Source organism: Corythoichthys intestinalis, chromosome 1 (genome assembly GCF_030265065.1).
Source record: "Corythoichthys intestinalis isolate RoL2023-P3 chromosome 1, ASM3026506v1, whole genome shotgun sequence".
In the NCBI taxonomy this organism is placed as follows: domain Eukaryota; kingdom Metazoa; phylum Chordata; class Actinopteri; order Syngnathiformes; family Syngnathidae; genus Corythoichthys; species Corythoichthys intestinalis.
In genome coordinates this window covers 29,185,197-29,205,895 of record NC_080395.1, presented here as the reverse complement: position 1 = coordinate 29,205,895, position 20,699 = coordinate 29,185,197, and the positions used below count along the sequence as shown (strand labels likewise).

Sequence of the window (20,699 nt, the reverse complement as noted above, 5' to 3'; positions counted from 1 at the left end):
TTTATATTTTAAATGAATAAATGAAAACAAAAGTTAATATAAAATAAAATAAAAAATTCATAAAAATAGAAGTACACCCTGGTTTTTGCCCACAATAAAACTAAAACAGATTTTTTTGTTTTTGTTTTTGTTAGTAGTCTCCAATCTATAGTGTTTCCAGATAAAGGGATTTAAAGTGCTAATTAAATAGTGAAAATCTTTATTATATACAGATTTATCCAAATCCTCCAAAAAAGGTATGGGGTCAATTTGGCACGTTTTCTGCAAGTTTAGTGTGCATAATCCACAGTATATCTCCCAAAGACCAATGATGGCAACCAATAAACAGTGCGCATGACTTTAATCACATACAAAATCGTTAAGTGTACTTCAAAAACATGGAAATCTCTTGCACCACCACTTAAATTTTTTTTTTTTTTTACTTTGAAATAATTCGTGTGTCAATTGAAAGTAGTAAATCGATATCAGTACAGAATAGTTAGATACGTCAATTGTTTTCTGACATCTGTGCTCTACAATGTTCAGAATAATAAAAATAAATACACCATGACTGTCTGCTTTTCCTTTGCTTCATTGCATTTTAATATAACTTTCCTATAACAATGTAATGAAGATATGATATCTTATTATGTCCTGAGGGAATCAATAGAAAATTTCAAATATCCAATTTCATGCAAATTGCATTTTATGAATGAATCAGTAAATACTCTACTTCAAATACTGTAACATTCAATCATTTCAGCGTTAATATTATAACCATTCGAAAATCAAGTGTGCATTCACTTTACTTCAGGATGCTGTTTTTTTTTTGTTTTTTTGTTTTTTTTGTTTTTTGTTTTTTTGTTTATGTGGGAGAATTTCTAGGCGGGATAGGTTAATATTAGGGGTGTAACAGTACACAAAAATCTCGGGTCGGTACGTACCTCGTTTTTGAGGTCACGGTTCGGTTCATTTTCGGTACAGTAAAAAAAAAACAAAATGCAAAATATAAATGTGCTAGTTGTTTATTACACACTTTTGTGCTTTCAACAATAGGAACATTAGCCTATACAAAGCTAGAATTCTGCTCAAAAAGTAGCGGGTATTTACAGATAATCCAACAACAATTTGGCTTTCAGACCCCGCGTATTGGTCAGCTTTCTTTCTGGAAGAAAGACGAAAAAATAAGTCCTATGCTAAAGAGAAAAGCAATCCCAATGACAAAGATTTAAGTATTTTACAAATGAAATGCCTCAATGAATGATTTTTTTTTTCTCATGAACGGTTTTCAAAAGCTTTATTGGTGGATTTTCTCAAGTTAAAGCGCCACACAGAAATTAATAAATTTAATTGTGTAAGCAGGATCTGTGTATTATTCTTATTATTTAATTACAGGTGTTTTAGCTCATTTCAATTTATTTAATTTAAATGGGCTATTATTTATTTTATTATGTGTTTATATTTTACAAATGTGATGTAGGATTCATTTATATTGTATATTTTATGTTGTATAACGTTAGTTCCTATGTGAATACTAGTTCCTACTTGTTTTGTGTGGTAGGAGTGTTTTGCATTGAACACGGGGCCGTGTTGGTTATTATTATAGCTGAGAAGACAGCAGTAAATCAACAAAAACAAGTCAACTGTGCCCCGATCTACCACTCAAGAGATCTGATGGACTCAAAAAGTAGGTTACGATTGCATATTAGTTTGAAAATCGACCGGATCCACCGTATTTTTACACGAGTGACTTCCGGTCTGCCAGATCCTAGCTACCGGTAGTAGTATTGACGCAGGAGGGTCGCGTCTCGCGTCAAATAATAAACTCTGCCATTCTTTTCGCGTGCGTCGCGTTGAGCCACTTCTCGGACACATCTAACACGCGGCCGCACTGCGACTGGTGTGCATTGGCTGATTGACTCTAACGCCGCGAGAACGCAGTGAAACGCGGCGGCCACGTTGTTGCGTCGTTGACGTTTCTGGACTGTCCTACCGTGTTGGTCCTCATTACAGTAGAGAAGACGGAGTAAATATAATCTACACAAAGAAACTGTAACCCGATCGACTCACAGCCTCGAAAAGTAAGGGTTATATTACGCCAGAAACTCGTTTGATACGCGTCCATTCCGAACCGACTACCACGAACCGAAACAGTTCAATACTATTACATGTACCATTACACCCTTAGTTAATATGCTATCACAAAGGATATTAAAGCCTTAAATGGACAAAGATTGTACTTCATGGAGTGAAGTGTGACCATTACTGGGTGTAAACTCGAATTTTTTCTGCAGCGAGTGAGTTTAAGTGAGAGGGTTTTGATTACATAAACTGCACAGTGTAGACTTGAAAAATTGATCTGATGCCTGAGGTCCAGTTATTAGTAATTTCCATGATGTTCAATCACATTGGTTTCTGAAATCAATAATGTGTTGAAAAAGCTCTAGTATCTATCTTTAAAAGTGCAGATGTTTCAATTTCAGTCCCACAAACCACATACTATAAGTTAGATATTTAATACTGCCAGGTAACTCATTAACAGCATTCAGTTGGGCTGCACAACATAATTAACTGTACAAATGCTTTTACAAGTGCTTCTGTTTTGACCAGAGTTCAAACGATGACAGTAGTTTAACCGAAATAATTACAGCATTGAGGTACAGTGGTATGAAAAAGTATCTGAACCTTTTGGAATTTCTCACATTTCTGCATAAAACTGCCATCAAATGTGGTCTGATCTTTGTCAAAACCACACAGATGAAAAAAGTGTCTGCTTTAACTAAAACCACCCAACCATTTATAGGTTTTCATATGTGAATCAGGATAGCATGCAAACAACGACAGAAGGGGGAAAAAAACAAATAAGTGAACCCTCTGCCTAAATAGACTTAAAGAACAACTGAAACCATTTTTTACCAACAATTTAAGTCAGGTGTGTTCCCAATCACTGATGAGTGGTTTAAAGCTGCCCTGACCACTATAAAACATACAACTGGTAAGAATAGTTTTGATGAGAAGCATTGTCTAATGTGCATTATGGCTCGTTCAAAAGAGCTGTCTCAAGACCTGCGATCAAGGATTGTTGATTTGTATAAAGCTGGGAAAGGAGACAAAATCATCTCTAAAAGTCTGGATGTTCATTAACCAACAGTCAGAAAAGTTGTCTACAAATGGAGAGAGTTTGGCACTGTTGCTTCTCTCCCAATGAGTTGCCGTCCACCATAGATGACGCCAAGAGTTCAGCGCAGAATACTCAGAGAGGTAAAAAACAACCCTAGAGTGTTTGCTAAAGACCTACAGAAATCACTGGCACAGTCCAATAGCTATGTGCACGCATCAACTACATGTGAAACTATGGCCAAGAATGGTGTTCATGGGAGGACTCAACAGAGGAAGCCACTTGATGGGGGAAAATATTACATTATGCCTTTGTAATGTATGATTGCTTCTGTGACATAGATTGTAACAACATCTATTGTCTTTCACCTTGTTCCCATAGTTAGGAGACGCGCTTGAGTAGGGAATCTCACGAGATAACTTGTTTTGCACCATAGTACGCGCCTGAGTTCCATAGCTAGGACGGAATATCACGAAATAACTTGTTTTGCACCCATAATATTTACCATTCGTTGCATCTGTTGCAGCATAGCTCATTTGTCCCATATGAAAAGTCCTTTTTCAAGGGGGCTGAACCAAAAGTAGCTTTAATGTTTGTCATTGGATGGGGCCGCGCCACTCGGAGGCGGAAGTTGGCCTCTCCGCCTCCGAGGGGTACAAAAGCGGACGTTTCCGGGCGACCCGTGAAGTCCGCTGGTGGATTAAGCATACGGATCGCCCAGCTTTGTCCTTCTGGCGCTTTACTGGAGTGTTGCTGGCTTCCCACTCATTTGTCACGGTAAGCGATTTTCATTGCTAAGGGGACAACTAGTTGTGCTGTAACGATAACGCGGGGATTCTGGAATTGACAAACTCAAATCTAGCGTCGCGTTACCATTGTTTTTGCTTGTTTTTGATACTTGTTGCTTGCTCAATAAATCTCATTTATTTAGCATTTTCTAATCAATAAACCGTCTATTGAGCAAAAGTGTGACTGTTATTGATTCACCGCGAACCTGGAAATTTTGGAAAACACCACTGCTGTCTAAAAAAAAACAGTGTTGTTCATTTAATGTTCACAAAAAGGCACTTGGACACTCCACAGATGTTTTGGCAAAATATTTTGTGGAGTGATGAGACCAAAGTTGAATTGTTTGGGAATAACACACAACATCATGTGTGGAGGTAAAATGAAACAGGTCGGCAACATCAACACCTCATCCCCACCGTGAAGCATGGTGGAGGGAGCATCATGATTTGGGGCTGTTTTCCTGCCTCAGGGCCTGGACAACTTGCAATCATTAATGGAAGACTGAATTCCAAAAGTTTATCAGGAAAACCTGAGGCCGTCTGTCAGACAGTTGAAGCTAAAAAGAGGATGGATGCTGCAACAAGATGATGATCCAAAACAATATGATGAATCAACTTCAGAATGGTTTCAGAAGAACAATTTACACGCTCTGGAGTGGCCAAGTCAAAGTCCAGACTTGAACCCCACTGAGATGTGGCATGATCTAAAGACAGCGATTTGTGCCAGACATCCCAGGAATCTGACTGAACTACAGCAGTTTTGTAGAGAAGAATGGGCCAAGATTAGTTCTGATTGATGTGCCAGACTGATCTGCAGCTACAGGAAGCGTCTGGTTGAAGTTATTGATGCCAAAGGCTGGGGCACAAATTATTAAATGTGATGGTTCACTTTCGTATTTTCCCCCTTCTGTCATTGTTTGCATACTATCCTCATTAAAATATGAAAACCTTTAAATAGTTGGGTGGTTTTAGTTAAAGCAGACACTGTTTTTTTCTGTTTGATTTTGACAAGAATCAGATCACATTTGATGGTGATTCCATGCAGAAATGTGAGAAATTCCAAAAGGAGGGCATTTATGTTCAGTTTAATGGTGGTTACAGTGATCTATTACAGCAGAAAGAAGTAGGAAGACATAAATTGGTATGATTTCTGAGAACATTTAAAACCTTAGCATTCTAGGATGTGAACATTGTTGATTAATGCAGTTGAATCATCTCAACGCTTTCATATCTGCAGTCCAACATAACATGTCCAGTCACCAAATTGAAATGGTAAATGGAGAGTACATCCCCTTTGCACTATCCTTATCATGAGCACATCAGCATAAAAGAGTGTAAAACTCCAACGTCAAAGTCCTGTTTGGGCTAGAACTGTAAGGATTAGCGTGTGTCCTCTTTCGTGGAAGGGAAATCTATAAACAGACTACACTGGAAGAGGTAATATTGACTTTGTTCTTATTTTTAAAATCCATAAATTGATGCCATTGATGCAGGTTGAATGTATACTTTTCTTTTTGCATATAGCTGAGTGATACATTGACTTATGCAGCCTTTGCTAAAATAACCGAGACCTTCCTTAGGTTTATTGGTTTGATATGATTTGCTCCCTTCTTAGTTATAGTGTGAAGATGTTTCGGTCCTGGGTCTGCCTCTTGTTTTCCACTCTATGCGTGACTTCAGCGTATGGCGGCAAGATACTTGTTTTTCCATTGGACGGAAGCCACTGGGTGAACATGAACATCATTATTGAGGGACTTCACTCGAGAGGCCACCAGGTTGACGTCGTGCGAGCAAATGACAGCTGGTACATCAAGGAAAAGTCCGCAATCTACACCTCCATCTCGCTTGACGTGGAGTCAGGCTTCACCCAAGAATTTTTTGTTAGGTTTGTGGAGCAGTTGCTGAAAATCCAGCGGGAGGGTAATTCTGTCTGGAGTCGTTATAAATTAGAAATGGAGAAAGTGAAAAAATCTTCAGTAATGTACGAGAAAATTGGGGTTTTATTAGAGTGGATTTTTGAGAATAGAACCCTAGTTGAGTCTCTGCAAAATGCCAAGTATGACCTAGTTCTGACAGACCCTGTAACACCAGCTGGTGTGTTTCTCTCACATTACCTAAAGCTACCACTTGTTTATAATGTGAGATGGACTAGTCACGGTGAAGGCCATTTTGTAATCGCGCCATCACCTCTGTCATACGTTCCCTTGACGGGAACTGAATTTTTAGATAAGATGGGGTTTTTTCAAAGAGTACTGAACATTTTGGGATACGTTTTTCTGGAATATCGAGTTGCAACACACATAAAACCGCATTATGAAGGCATCATCAAAAAGTATTTAGGCCCTAATGAAGACTACAACAGACTATTCCAAGCAGCAGACTTGTGGCTCATGAGAGTTGACTTTGTCTTTGAGTTTCCTCGCCCAACCATGCCCAATGTCATCTACATGGGGGGCTTCCAGTGTAAACCAGCCAAGCCTCTACCACACCACCTGGAGGAGTTTGTGCAGAGTTCTGGAGAACATGGAGTTATTATCATGTCTCTGGGGACTTTGATTGGAGAAATTCCAAACGATTTAGCTGATGAGATAGCAGCTGCTTTTGCCAAACTCCCCCAGAAGGTCATCTGGCGGTATAAAGGTGCTAAACCTTCTACTCTGGGCAACAACACTATACTGGTGGACTGGATGCCACAGAATGACCTGCTGGGACACCCCAAAATAAAACTCTTTGTGGCTCACGGAGGGACAAATGGCGTTCAGGAAGCCATTTACCACGGAGTTCCAATCCTTGGGCTACCACTCATTTTTGATCAACGAGATAATCTTCTTAGGATTGAAGTGAGGGGAGCAGGGAAAAACCTGGATATCTTCACCTTGGATCAGAATATATTCTTCCAAGGTGTACAGGAAGTCTTGACTAATCCCTCCTATAAGAGCAACATGGAGAGACTTTCCAAGCTCCATAGGGATCAGCCCATCCCGCCACTTGACAACGCTCTCTTCTGGATCGAGTTTGTCATGCGGCATAAAGGAGCAGCGCATCTGCGGACTGAGTCATACAAGCTGCCCTGGTATGCCTATTACTCTTTGGACGTGTATCTGTTCTTGTCTGGAGCTGTGCTGGTTCTGTTTTTAACATTTTTTATCATCATGAGATTGATGTGTTCTGCTTTATGTAAGAAGAAAGTCAAACGTGATTAGATGCCCTTGTGGGCCTACCAGCCTGCTGTCCATATACGGTACATCAACTAATAATCATTTTGGTATTTTTTAAAGACATTTTATATTTTAAATGAATAAATAAAATCTGTTAAAAATTAATATTAAACAAAATTCATTAAAACAGAAATACACCCTGGTTTTTGCCCACAATAAAACTAAAGTTGATTTTTTTTTTTTAGTCACTAATCTATAGAGTTTCCAGATAAAGGGATTTAAAGTGCTAATTAAATTGTGAAAATCTATATTAGTTCCCGAATATAAAGCGCACCCGTGTATAACGCGTACCCTAACTTTACCTGTAAAATCTAGGGAAAATTCTTGTACCCCTGTATAAAGCGCACCCTAATTTTAGCACCAATAAATATGAGTCTCGTGTCTCGAACTATTATAAAGTACGCGGTTGCAGCATTTTTTTAATCCTTTTGTCAAATATATATATTTTTTAATTTTCTGTGGTAAAATTGCTCACAGTATACGATAATAATTTTCACAAAGTAAGGAGTTGTAGCGAGTTTTAACAGAATTCACCAGCAGAACTAATGTTGGCAAGTTGTGTAGTTCCCGGGGGGAAGAGTTTAGTTAAGGGAACAGTCGGAAGTAAACAAATGTCCCGCGATTTGCGTGCAAGACGTACGTTGATAATTTGTGAGTTTCAATGTAAATAAAACAACGTGGCTTGGCTCAGTGGTTCAACACTCTTCTTCAGACTCCTCAACATTTATACGAAACGGATCGCCGTATACATTCTCTTCAAGACAACATCGCCGTGTGCTGGCATGTTACAACGCAAAGGTAAGAAAAATGTACCGGTAAATAATGAACGAATAGTACAAAAAAACATTTTAATTTTATTAGATGTGAAAAATATCATGAAAACAATTATTTACCACGTAAAACCTGATTATTATATCACTGTAGTTCGCCCAACCAGTCTACATGTGTTTTGTGGATTTGGAGAAAGCGTTCGACCGTGTGCCTAGGGGAGTCCTGTGGAGGGTGCTCCGGGAGTACGGGGTACCGAGCCCCTTGGTAAGGGCTGTTCGGTCCCTGTACGACCGGTGTCAGAGTCTGGTCCGCATTGCCGGCAGTAAGTCAAATTCGTTTCCAGTGAGGATTGGACTCCGCCAAGGCTGCCCTTTGTCACCGATTCTGTTCATAATTTTTATGGACAGAATTTCTAGGCGCAGCCGAAGCGTTGAGGGTGTCCGGTTTGGTGGCCTCAGCATTGCATCTCTGCTTTTTGCAGACGATGTGGTGCTGTTGGCTTCATCAAGCCGTGACCTCCAACTCTCACTGGGGCGGTTTGCAGCTGAGTGTGAAGCGGTTGGGATGAAGATCAGCACCTCCAAATCCGAGACCATGGTCCTCAGCCGGAAAAGGGTGGCATGCCCTCTCCGGGTCGGGGATGAGATCCTGCCCCAAGTGGAGGAGTTCAAGTATCTTGGGGTCTTGTTCACGAGTGAGGGTAGGAGGGAGCGGGAGATTGATAGGCAGATCGGTGCAGCGTCCGCAGTGATGCGGACTCTGCACCGGTCCGTTGTGGTGAAGAAGGAGCTGAGCCAAAAGGCGAAGCTCTCGATTTACCGGTCGATCTACGTTCCTACCCTCACCTATGGTCACGAGCTGTGGGTCGTGACCGAAAGAACAAGATCACGGATACAAGCGGCCGAAATGAGTTTCCTCCGCAGGGTGTCCGTGCTTACAATGGAACATGAATCATGATGATTTTTTTCTGCCTCCGTCCCTGTACCCGTGAATAACGTGCACCCATGATTTTACGAGTAAATTTTGGGAAAAGAAGTGCACGTTATATTCTGGAAATTACGGTACATACAGATTTATTTGGCACCTTTCTACAAGTTAGTGTGCATAATCCACAGTATATCTCCTAAAGACCAATAACGGTAGAAAATCAACAGTGCACATTACTTTCATCACATACAAAGTCGTTTAGTACAAAAACATGGGAATCTCTTGCGCCACCTTTTAAATTGTATTTTTACTTTGACCATGCATGTAATCAGTGTGTCAATTGAAAGTAGTAAATCAATATCATTACAGAATAGTTAGATAAGTAAATCAATTGCTTTCTGACATCTGTGCTCTACAATGTTCAGAATAATAAATCCACTCATGACTGTCTGCTTTTCCTTTGCTTCATTGCATTTTAATATAACTTTCTGATAACAATATAATGAAGATATGCAATCTTATTATGTCCTGAGGGAATCAATAGAACATTTCAAATATCCAATTTCATGCAAAGACTAAATCTCCTTGCGGCACTACATTTCATGAATTAATCAGTACACCGGGTCATCCCCGGGGCCTCCCGCCGGTGGGACATGCCCGGAACACTTCTCTAGGGAGGCGTCCAGGTGGCATCTGAACCAGATGCCTGAGCCACCTCAACTGGCTCCTCTCAACGCGGAGGAGTAGCAGCTCGACACAGAGTCCCTCCTGGATGATCAAGCTTCTCACCCTTTCTCTAAGGAAGAGCCCGAACCCCTGCGGAGGAAACTCATTTTGGCCGCTTGTATCCGCGATCGTGTTCTTTCGGTCACGGGGTAGGAACGTAGATTGACTGGTCAGCTCCTTCTTCGCCACTACGGACTAGAGGTTAGATTTTGTGCCCGAACCCGAACCCGACCCGACCCGAATGTCGGGTCGGGTCGGGCCCACAATTTGAGCATTCACGTTCGGGTCAGGTCGGGTCGGGCCGCCATGCCGGACTAATAAATTATTTTAAAAAAAACAAACAAAAACAAAAATGGAGAGCATGCTCTCTGTATTGCGCTTTTGCTTGTGCGTGTGCACGAACGCCGTGGCGCCGGCCGCTTTTTCTTCTTGTCCTCCCGCTGCACGGCCGAGGCGCCGCCCTCTCCTGTTCCCTCTCCTTGTCAGAGAGGCGCGTCCATGTGAGAACAATATCCCACACACTCAGAAATATGTTTAACAAACTTTCCCAGCGTTATTTCGTTGTGTGAATGCTTTGATAATTCTAAAAAAAATATGTAGATTATTTAAACATTAAGAAAACTTGCGTTTTTTTCTGCCAACTCGAAGAAATGAAAATAAATTGCTGCTGCTGCGTTTTTTCCGCGTCACTCAAAAAAAAAAAAAAAAAAAAAAAATCGGGTTTTTCGGGCTCGGGCCTGCAAATCTAGTTAAGTGATTGAGCTCGGGCCGGGTCGGGCCTCAATACCAGCGGGCCGTGTCGGGTCGGGCTGGATTTTTTAGGCCCGAACTAGGCTCTACTACGGACCGGTTCAGAGTCCGCAGTATAAAGCCCAGAGACTGTAAAATGTGTGTGTCTGCTTTAAAGACTTTGTTTTACAACACCTGACTCGTGACTGACAAGCATTTCTAATAGCAGTCCAACCAATACTGACTATTTGTTATTCAACTTCATAAGCCATTTTTCTCCCTTTGAACTACTCTTATCTCAACTGGAGAGTTTAAGAGCGTGAAACAACCATGTCAAAGTCCAGCCTGAGCAGGAACTGTAAGGACAAACGGTTCACTTTTGTAGGGAGGGAATCTCTTGACTTACAAACTACGCTGGATGTCAATTGAGGTAATATTGACTTTTTACATCAATTTGTTTGTGCGCGCGTGTGTTTGCCTATTCAATGTACTCTCATTTTTACTCTGTTTGTGAGGATGCATTGAAGTGAAAATAGTTTTCCAAATCTTTCAAGATTTAAGTTAAATAAACATTTGTGGGTGAGCTTATGAGGAAGTTTTTGCATGTAGTTTTTCCTGTTTATAATCACTGGTTACCAAACACTATTATGTTGTTTACGCACTACTTAATGCAATGTATCTGCATTAATCTGTGTGGCGACATATAATGAAAAAAGAAAAGATTAAAAGCTCTTCCACTCGATCGCAGAAGTTATAATAAATCCGTTTATCTACGTGTTCAGTCATACATATTGGTGATAGTTTGTGCAAGAAAATTTGTGAGGAAACTGATTCAAAGCCATTACAGATATTGTTTCATATTCTTAAAGTTGTATATTTTTTCTCATTATAAATACAACAGATCTAGGAGTGATCATTTGTAATTGTGTGATTCGAACATCAAATATGTTCATTTAGGTGAAGGTTTTAACCCTTTATAGGCTAAGTGACTATTTTTGGAACAGTGGGGCAAATAAGTATTTAGTCAACCACTAATTGTGCAAGTTCTCCCACTTGAAAATATTAGAGAGGCCTGTAATTGTCAACATGGGTAAACCTCAACCATGAGAGACAGAATGTGGAAAAAAAAACAGAAAATCACATTGTTTGATTTTTAAATAATTTATTTGCAAATCATGGTGGAAAATAAGTATTTGGTCAATACCAAAAGTTCATCTCAGTACTTTATTATGTACCCTTTGTTGGCAATAACGGAGGCCAAACGTTTTCTGTAACTCTTCACAAGCTTTTCACACACTGTTGCTGGTATTTTGGCCCATTCCTCCATGCAGATCTCCTCTAGAGCAGTGGCGTTTTGGGGCTGTTGTTGGCCAACACGGACATTCAACTCCCTCCACAGATTTTCTATGGGGTTGAGATCTGGAGACTGGCTAGGCCACTCCAGGACCTTGAAATGCTTCTTACGAAGCCACTCTTTTGTTGCCCTGGCTGTGTGTTTGGGATCACTGTCATGCTGTAAGACCCAGCCGCGTCTCATCTTCAATGCCCTTGCTGATGGAAGGAGATTTTCACTCGAAATCTCTCGATACGTGGCCCCATTCATTCTTTCTTTTACACAGATCAATCGTCCTGGTCCCTTTGCAGAAAAACAGTCCCAAAGCATGATGTTTCCACCCCCATGCTTCATAGTGGGTATGGATGGTGTTCTTCGGATGCAATCAAGTATTCTTTCTCCTCCAAACACGAGAACCTGTGTTTCTACCAAAAAGTTCTATTTTGGTTTCATTTGACCATAACACATTCTCCCAGTCCTCTTCTGGATCATCCAAATGCTCTCTAGCGAACCGCAGACGGGCCTGGACGTGTACTTTCTTCAGCAGGGGGACACGTCTGGCAGTGCAGGATTTGAGTCCCTGGCGGCGCAATGTGTTACTGATAGAAGCCTATGTTACTGTGATCCCAGCTCTCTGTAGGCCATTCACTAGGTTCCCCCGTGTGGTTCTGGGATTTTTGCTCACTGTTCTTGTTATCATTTTGACGCCATGGGGTGAGATCTTGCATGGAGCCCCAGCTCGAGGGAGATTATCAGTGGTCTTGTATGTCTTCCATTTTCTAATAATTGCTCCCACAGTTGATTTCTTTACACCAAGCGTTTTACCTATTGCAGATTCAGTCTTCCCAGCCTGGTGCAGGTCTACAATTTTTTTCTCTGGTGTCCTTCGACAGCTCTTTGGTCTTGGCCATAGTGGAGTTTGGAGTGTGACTGACTGAGATTGGTGTCTTTTATACCGATAGTGAGTTAAAACAGGTGCCATTAATACAGGTAACAAGCGGAGCCTCGTTAGACCTCGTTAGAAGAAGTTAGACCTCTTTGACAGCCAGAAATCTTGCTTGTTTGTTGGTGACCACATACTTATTTTCCACTCTAATTTGGAAATAAATTCTTTAAAAAATCAAACAATGTGATTTTCTGTATTACAAGAGGTGCTTGGAGTGCTGCTGGGTGTACAAAGTATACTTCTGGTGCTCTTCGGTGTGTGGATCAAAAAAGCTAATAATTCAAAAAACCGAGGCACTGTTACTACAATGATTGCAGTTACCGCACTTGTGGTTACCTAATCTAATACTCAACCAGGTTTTCTGTTGTACAGGGGGGAGATGGCTCTTTACAAGCTTATCGTTAAGTGTTGGAGCTCTCCTGAAACTAATAGTTGGAAGATCTGCTCATCTCTTGAGCATTTCTTTCAAAATCATCTTCTGAGTCACAAATACGTTTAAGTCAAAGATTTAAGAAAAGAGAATATAAACACAAGACTATTAACACAGCATATAATAAAGTAAAAAGTATCACGAGAGAACAGCTACAGGTTAAAAAACAGAGGCAACAAGAAAGTTCCAATCATGTGTATTTTGTGACACAATATAGCAACAAAGCAAATGAAATTTAAAAAATTATTGAAAAAAACTGGGACATATTGAAATGTGATAGTTTACTCAGAGAGGCACTTCCAGATCTTCCAACTATTAGTTTCAGGAGAGCTCCAACACTTAAAGTGCCTGTGACACGAAAAAGCATGTTTATTTCATAATACACGCGGTATTTTATGCTCCTGAATGATATGGACCGCTTGGATGTGTGTGGAGGCGATCGCTATATTTATTTAGCTTTTTTAATCCCGCGCCAGGAAAATGAGTGACTTCCGGCTTCGGTCTTGCATTGAGGAGGAGGGCGCTGTGACGTGTACGGTAGAAGACGTCCTCTTCACTATACAGCGTACTGTTGTGTATGGGGACGAATGATTCAGCTGATTTTGCGGATTAATACGTTTATTTTTCGCATCACGCCAGCCAAACGGCTGCAGAAAAATCATTCTGTATGAGGGAGAGGTGTATGCGCCTTTTTGGAGTTTCAAAAGGTTCCCATTCACCGTGGATATTTACTGTGGGACCATTGGACTTACGAGGAAGTGAGTAAACATCTTGTTTTGTATTATGTCAAATACGAATACAGCGATTACAAAGTAAACACTACAAACTTCCTTTAAATGAAGGACTACTTACGTTTGATCATTGATAGGCATGTAAAAAGCTGTCCTAATGGTCATTAGCAGCAGCCCGTTAGCTGCACAACAACTCCAGCCACCCTCCTCCGGGGAACGAACTGTAAATTGCTCTCCGCCGGGCGGTTTGCCGATCCGCGACGACAATAGACAACCGGGTCGTCATGTCAAATAATCCAGGATAGTTATGTGTGATTTTCCGCTTTGAAGACTTTGAAACATCACTCGGTTCGGGTTAGCATGTCGGCTAGCTGTCAGGCCTTCTGGTTTGTTTACATTCTCCGAAGCCGGGGAAGGGAAATGACATATGTCCGATTTAGGTGTCATAAAATATAGTTCGGGAGGTGCGACAATAAAGGTGAAGTCGACAGTTTTGACCATTATGGAGTAATTTTGCCTTGTCGTCCTGAATAAATGCATTTTTATTATTTCATATTCCATTCAGCACAAGACTGTTATTTGTCATGACCATGCCATTTATTTAGCAATTGGGGAAAATACTTGGATAAAAAGAATATCCTGTAAAAATATTGAAGTAAAGAGACAGAAACAATGACATTTTGCCGCTCTCTTCGTCGCGTTTTCCTCATTGTTAATAGTTCCCCCTCGACGGGCTGACTGGTCCTTCTCAAGCCATTTATATAGCTATTGGGGAAAAATACTTGGATAAAAAGAATATCCTGTAAAAATATTGAAGTAAAGAGACAGAAACAATGACATTTTGCCGCTCTCTTCGTCGCGTTTTCCTCATTGTGAATAGTTCCCCCTCGACGTGCTGACTGGTCCTTCTCAAGCCATTTATATAGCTATTGGGGAAAAATACTTGGATAAAAAGAATATCCTGTAAAAATATTGAAGTAAAGAGACAGAAACAATGACATTTTGCTGCTCTCTTCGTCGCGTTTTCCTCGTTCTGAATAGTTCTCCCTCGACGGGCTGACTGGTCCTTCTCAAGCCATTTATATTGCTATTGGGGAAAAATACTTGGATAAAAAGAATATCCTGTAAAAATATTGGAGTAGAGAGACTGAAACAATGACATTTGGCGGCTTTCTTCGTCGCGTTTTCCTCGTTCTGAATAATTCCCCCTCAATGGGCTGAATAGTAAAATCGATGAGACCAGTCTACCGCTGACGTCATCCACCTGTTGGGGACGCTAAAGCCCTATAATGGTAGGCGTGGCTAACCGGCAGATTAAAAGGCTAATTTCTCGTCATTTGTGCTTTGCTAAATTGTTGTATATAGTCAAATCGTCTCAAAATATGATTCTAATTCACATAATAATGCCATTTAAGACTTTTTTTCTCGTGTCGTATGCTCTTTAAAGATCCTCCCTGTACAACAGAAAACCTGGTTGAGTATTAGATCAGGTAACCACTAGTGCGGTAACTGCAATCATTGTAGTAACATGACAAAAACAATTTTTTTCACAGATGTTTCATCAGGGCGTAAATATAGTATTAAGTAATTCATTAATTGCAATACTCTTTTTGTTTTTTACAGACTCGAGTGTCCATGTGGTCGTTTTTATGTTGGAAGAACTAAACGCAATTTGAAGGCCAGATTGGCTGAACACAAACACGCCATAAGAACTGTTAATCCATTATATCCTATGGCTCTACATTATAAAGAAGCTAACCATGGCAGTTGCAATTCTTTAAAGATTTTTGGCACTGACCACATCGAAAACTCCATAAGAGGTGGTGATAGATTGAAAAAGCTCCTACAGAGAGAATCTTTTTGGATATATACATTAAAAGCGACCCAATATCCTGGTTTAAATGCAGAATTGGACTATTCTCCTTTTTTGTAAAGTGTTGGGGCTCATTGTATTATGCTTATTGCCTTTTGTTTTTTTCCCCCTCAATGCACTATAAATTTTCAGTGTGTCTTGCTTATCTTTTCTTGCTATTAAAATTAATATACGTACGTTAAAGTCATTTAAAAGTTTGAAAGAAGTCTTTGAGAACATCAGGCATGAAAATGGGTCAGGGGTTAAAAAGGTGAGAAGGGTGTGGAGGAAATATGTTCCGGCGTTCTGCCAAAATGTCCTCCGTCGGCGAAACATGAGGCGAATTTGACAATTTTAATTTTTCACATAAGGCTTAATATTCAAATTAGCAGGGGTTTAATTAGTTGAAGGAGTTGATTTCAACCACCATTGACTCGCGCTCTCACTCCGAAGCCCTGAAACTATCAAATAACTGGCAAACTGCACAGAATTTGTTCAAATCAACTCCAGCGACTAATTGAACCCAGGCTAACTCAAAGATTAAGCCTAATGTAAAAAATTCTGAACTTCCCCTTTAAAGTATAGACCATTGAATATGACCATTAAAATGTTGTCTATAAAAGTTTTAGAGCAATAAAACAACAAAAATGAATGAAATGAATAAGAATCCTTCAAAGTATTTCATAATGGGTCCAAATTATTTTTCGAACAGATCCTGCGACTATAGCACCTGAGAGACAGCCGTTTGCTTTGCATAGCCAAAACTACAGCTGAGGAGGCAAGATGGATATTTAGAATTTCTTTAAACCTAAGCTTTCAAAACCCTCAACAACAACTGAGCTTGAACAGAGGATTGAGCACGAGCAGTATCAAAAAGTCCTGGCTGTCTTGTTACCTGTTGTGCTGTAATTCCAGGTGGTGCTTGAATTGGATGCTTTAGCGGTCAACAGTCTTTTAGAGCCAGCGCAAGGAGATATTTTTGTCATCTTTACTGGACAAAAATGTGAAGTAATGGCTGTGTTTCCAGTGTGCAAATGCAGCCGTTTGTAGTATATCTCCTGCCTATTTAATTGCATCCTGGCGAGATAGCAAGGCTATGTTGTTTTGACCGCAAATTCCCAGCGCTCACGGCTCACGCATCATGGTAAAACACGTCACCTGTTTTTTTTCCATACCCGATTAGAAAATGTGACACGTGCTGTCACTCCCATGACTACAGTATTCTTCATTATACATACATTATGGGGCAATAACAAAATAGTAACGCACAGGCATCAACGAAAGTAACTTTAATCAGATTACGGATTTAGAAAAATGAACGCGTTAGATTGCTCTTTACTGAAAGAAAGTAATCAGATTACTGTTACGCATTACTCACATAACGCGTTACTGACAACACTGCTTTTATATTACCATTAAATACACAAGCTTGACGCTAACTTAACAGGAGCTATTTTTTACACCATAGATTTGGCTAGCTCTGGCAGTATTCAATGCAAGCTGGAACGAACGGCAGTAACTTGTCATAACGCAAAATATGAAAACGATTGAAACCATTACTCACCAAATTCAATATGCTGGCAAATGCATTCATCTAAAAAAAATTGGGAGTGAGACCTCTCCTCTTCCAGCGAACGTGATTTTGTACTTAAAACAAGATCATCTGTCGCAATTAACGATCTTTGACGCTCTTTTCTCAACCCTGCATTCAAACTTGTTTCTCTCTCAGCGGCTGTGATTAACCTCAATGAAGTTGCTCTCCTTGCTAAGCCTTGCCTATCATTCTGCTTTGTAAGTTTTTAGTAACTTTGTGTATTGAATTTGAAAGGAAAATGTGTGGGGGTTTTTTTTGGCGAACTTTTTCATGAAGCTAAACTGTTGAAGCTACTCACACTTGGAAAAATACGATTGTACAACGTTTTAAATGTATTCATTTCGTATATTTCAGTTGCCACGATGTGAGAGATCAATAAATTGCAGAGAAGTACGCCTTGCGTTTAGAGTGCTTGTTTTTGGGTTTGCTGGAATAGCGTCACTGGCACACGCAGCATCAAACAGGGGAAAGGGTAAGCGCTGCCGCGCCAAGCCACTTCTGGCTGCATTTTTGACACATGAAAAATAACGATTACGTACTACTGTATGACGAAAAATTTTAGTGGTTTTGTAACCGCGACGTTTTAATAGCATGACAAACCGTGAAGGTAACCGGCACATGCCTACACCCGACCCCCCCCCCCCCCCCCTTAAAAAATTTCTCCTCTGATCTACACGATTCACGTAGGTCATCCTTTTTTACTTCAAAACGGCGAATTTCGCCAAAAGGTGAGAGATTTTCATGCCTGGAACATAGTCAGTCTTGATAGATATACAGTATGTTAGATCTTGAAAAGTTAGTTTAAAGTTAACGATGAATTATTATTGTTGTCTTTCTGCCTTATAGCCTTTGATGATATTTCAAGTAGGACCACCTAAAACATTTTTTTTGAGAAGTCATCTTTAAAGGTCCTTGGTTGTATGCAAAAATTTGCTTTTTTTTTCTTCCCTCCTTTTCCTATTTGTGATGGTCTGCTATTGGGATGTTTTTTCTCTGCTGCTCCTAATTGATCTGCCCTTTGACCCCAATCAGGTGAAGAGAGTTCACCTGGATATGCTGAACTTACAATTGTTCACTAGTTTTAAGAGGTGGTCTGAGCAGAGTCACTGTTTTGTCTTGATGAAGGCCTACACGGCCGAAACATGCCGGCATTTTTTAATTTATACAAAGCCATGACTGAATAAAGGCTTTTTATTTTTGTACAATGTGATTTTCTGTTGTTTTTTTCCACATTCTGTCTCTCATGGTTGAGGTTTACTCATGTTGACAATTACAGGCCTCTCTAATCTTTTCAAGTAGGAGAACTTGCACAATTGGTGGTTGACTAAATACTTATTTGCCCCACTGTATCTTAAAAGAACCCTCATAAAGACCTGGAGTCCACATATTTGAACGCTCAAAATGTGATATCCACATATTTGGATGCCAGGTCTCAATTATTTATATATTATATGTATATATTCAATTATTAATCAAGTCTTCCTCATTTTAGAGTGATGATGTTTACGTCCTGGGTCTGCTTCTTTTTTTTCACCCTGTGTGTGACTTCGGCGAATGGCGGCAAGGTGCTTGTTTTTCCACTGGACGGAAGCCACTGGGTGAACATGAAAGTCATTATTGAGGGACTGCACTCTAGAGGCCACCAGGTTGATGTTGTGCGGACAGACGACAGCTGGTACATAAAGGAAAAGTCCCCAATCTACACCTCCATCACGCTTGACATAGAGTCAGGCTTCAGCAAAGATTTTATTGTGACATTCGTGGAGCAGCTGCTGCAAATCCAGCAAGAAGGGAAGTCTGCCTGGAATCGTTTTATACTGGAAATGGAGCAAAGAGAAAAATTCTCACAGATACACGAAAAAACGAGCAAATTGCTAGAGTGGCTTTTTGAGAATAAAACCCTGGTGGAGTCTCTACAGAGTGCGAAGTACGATCTCATTCTGACAGACCCTGGAGTGCCGGTTGGTGCCATTCTCGCCCGTTTCTTGAAGCTGCCTCTCGTTTTCAACGTGAGATGGACTAGCCAGGGTGAAGGCCATTTTGCAATTGCACCATCCCCTTTATCATACGTGCCCATGACAGGAACAGAACTTTCGGATGATATGACCTTCTTTCAAAGAGTGCTGAACGTTTTGGTGTTTATCTTTGGCAAACATCATATGTCAATGTATATACAACCACATTATGAAAGCATTATCAAAAAGTATTTAGGTCCTGAAGAAGACTACAATGTACTGTTTCAAGCAGCAGATCTGTGGCTCATGAGAGTGGACTTTGTCTTTGAGTTTCCTCGACCAACAATGCCCAACATCATCTATATGGGAGGCTTCCAGTGTAAACCAGCCAAGCCGCTGCCGGATCACCTGGAACAATTCGTCCAGAGTTCTGGAGAGCACGGAGTCATCATCATGTCTCTGGGGACTATAATCGGGGAACTTCCTATCGACTTAGCAGACCAGATAGCAGCTGCTTTTGCTAAGCTCCCCCAGAAGGTCATCTGGAGGTATAAAGGTGCTAAACCCTCAACTCTGTGCAACAACACTCTCTTGTTGGACTGGATGCCACAGAATGACTTGCTGGGACATCCCAAGGTAAAGCTCTTTGTGGCTCACGGCGGAACAAATGGTGTTCAGGAAGCGATTTACCATGGCGTTCCAATCCTCGGGCTACCGCTCATTTTCGATCAACGGGATAACCTGCTCAGGATTGGAGTGAGGGGAGCAGGAAAAGTCATCGATATATTTTCCATGGATCAAGATAAATTCTTCCAGGCCGTTCAGGAAGTTCTAACTAATCCTTCCTATAAGGACAAGATGCAGCAGTTGTCCTGGCTCCACAGAGATCAGCCAATCCCGCCACTCGACAATGCTCTCTTCTGGATCGAGTTTGTCATGAGGCACAAGGGTGCCGCTCACTTGAGGACTGAGTCGTATAAAATGCCGTGGTATATCTACTATTCTGTGGATGTCCTCCTTTGCTTAGCTTCTGTGATGCTGCTTATCCTCAGCGTTTTTGTCACCTGTATTGGCCATCTGTGCTCCAAAATGTGTGTTACAAGAAAACGTAAAAATGAATAAAGTCATCTAAAAGTTTGTTGAAACGTGACACAGAAGTTACTTGTTAAAGGAGACCAAAACCTTCTCTGTTACAAATCTACAAAGTCTTGCTTAAATTGTTTTTGTACTTTTGGCATATTCCAACTAACTGTATCTGAAATCTTAAGTCTTAACCTTCAAGTAACAACTACAATTCCAAAGCTACTGAAGTAAAAACACAGCAAGTTGAGTCCCCGGTAAATTTCAAGTAAGGTTAAGTCAAGTCAGCACTTTCAGTAAGACTGACTTGAGAATAGTATAGACCCTACTCACCAATGTCACAGAATGACATGTCGCTGTATCCGGCCGCCATATTGTCCGTCTCTGTTTAGCCCTATTCTCAATGGTTTCAATTAGTTGTTCAGTTTATAGAGCAATTCATGGAAGCCCCGGTGCTTTCAGACGCTGTAAACTCATTGGATGCGTTGCATAAAAGGCGTTATGTGGAAAAGCTTCAGTCTA

The 20,699-nt window shown here is 40.6% G+C and overlaps 2 protein-coding genes across 2 annotated transcripts; both read left to right on the top strand.

The window, feature by feature from the left end:
• The first annotated feature begins 5,513 nt into the window (after positions 1-5,513).
• Positions 5,514-7,088, top strand: LOC130917890 (UDP-glucuronosyltransferase 2A2-like). The gene has a single exon (XM_057839644.1). It carries the CDS (start codon positions 5,514-5,516, stop codon positions 7,086-7,088), a length of 1,575 nt encoding a protein of 524 aa, XP_057695627.1.
• A 690-nt stretch (positions 7,089-7,778) lies between these two features.
• Positions 7,779-20,219, top strand: LOC130927571 (UDP-glucuronosyltransferase 2C1-like). The gene is made up of 2 exons (XM_057853513.1): positions 7,779-7,901; positions 18,635-20,219. The coding sequence occupies exon 2, from the start codon at positions 18,639-18,641 to the stop codon at positions 20,217-20,219; it is 1,581 nt and encodes a 526-aa protein (XP_057709496.1). The 5' UTR covers positions 7,779-7,901; positions 18,635-18,638.
• The last annotated feature ends 480 nt before the right edge of the window (positions 20,220-20,699 follow it).

Bases quoted from the DNA above. Each gene is read 5' to 3' on its own strand.
- LOC130917890 (XM_057839644.1), top strand. From the start codon at position 5,514: ATGTTTCGGTCCTGGGTCTGCCTCTTGTTTTCCACTCTATGCGTGACT.
- LOC130927571 (XM_057853513.1), top strand. From the start codon at position 18,639: ATGATGTTTACGTCCTGGGTCTGCTTCTTTTTTTTCACCCTGTGTGTG.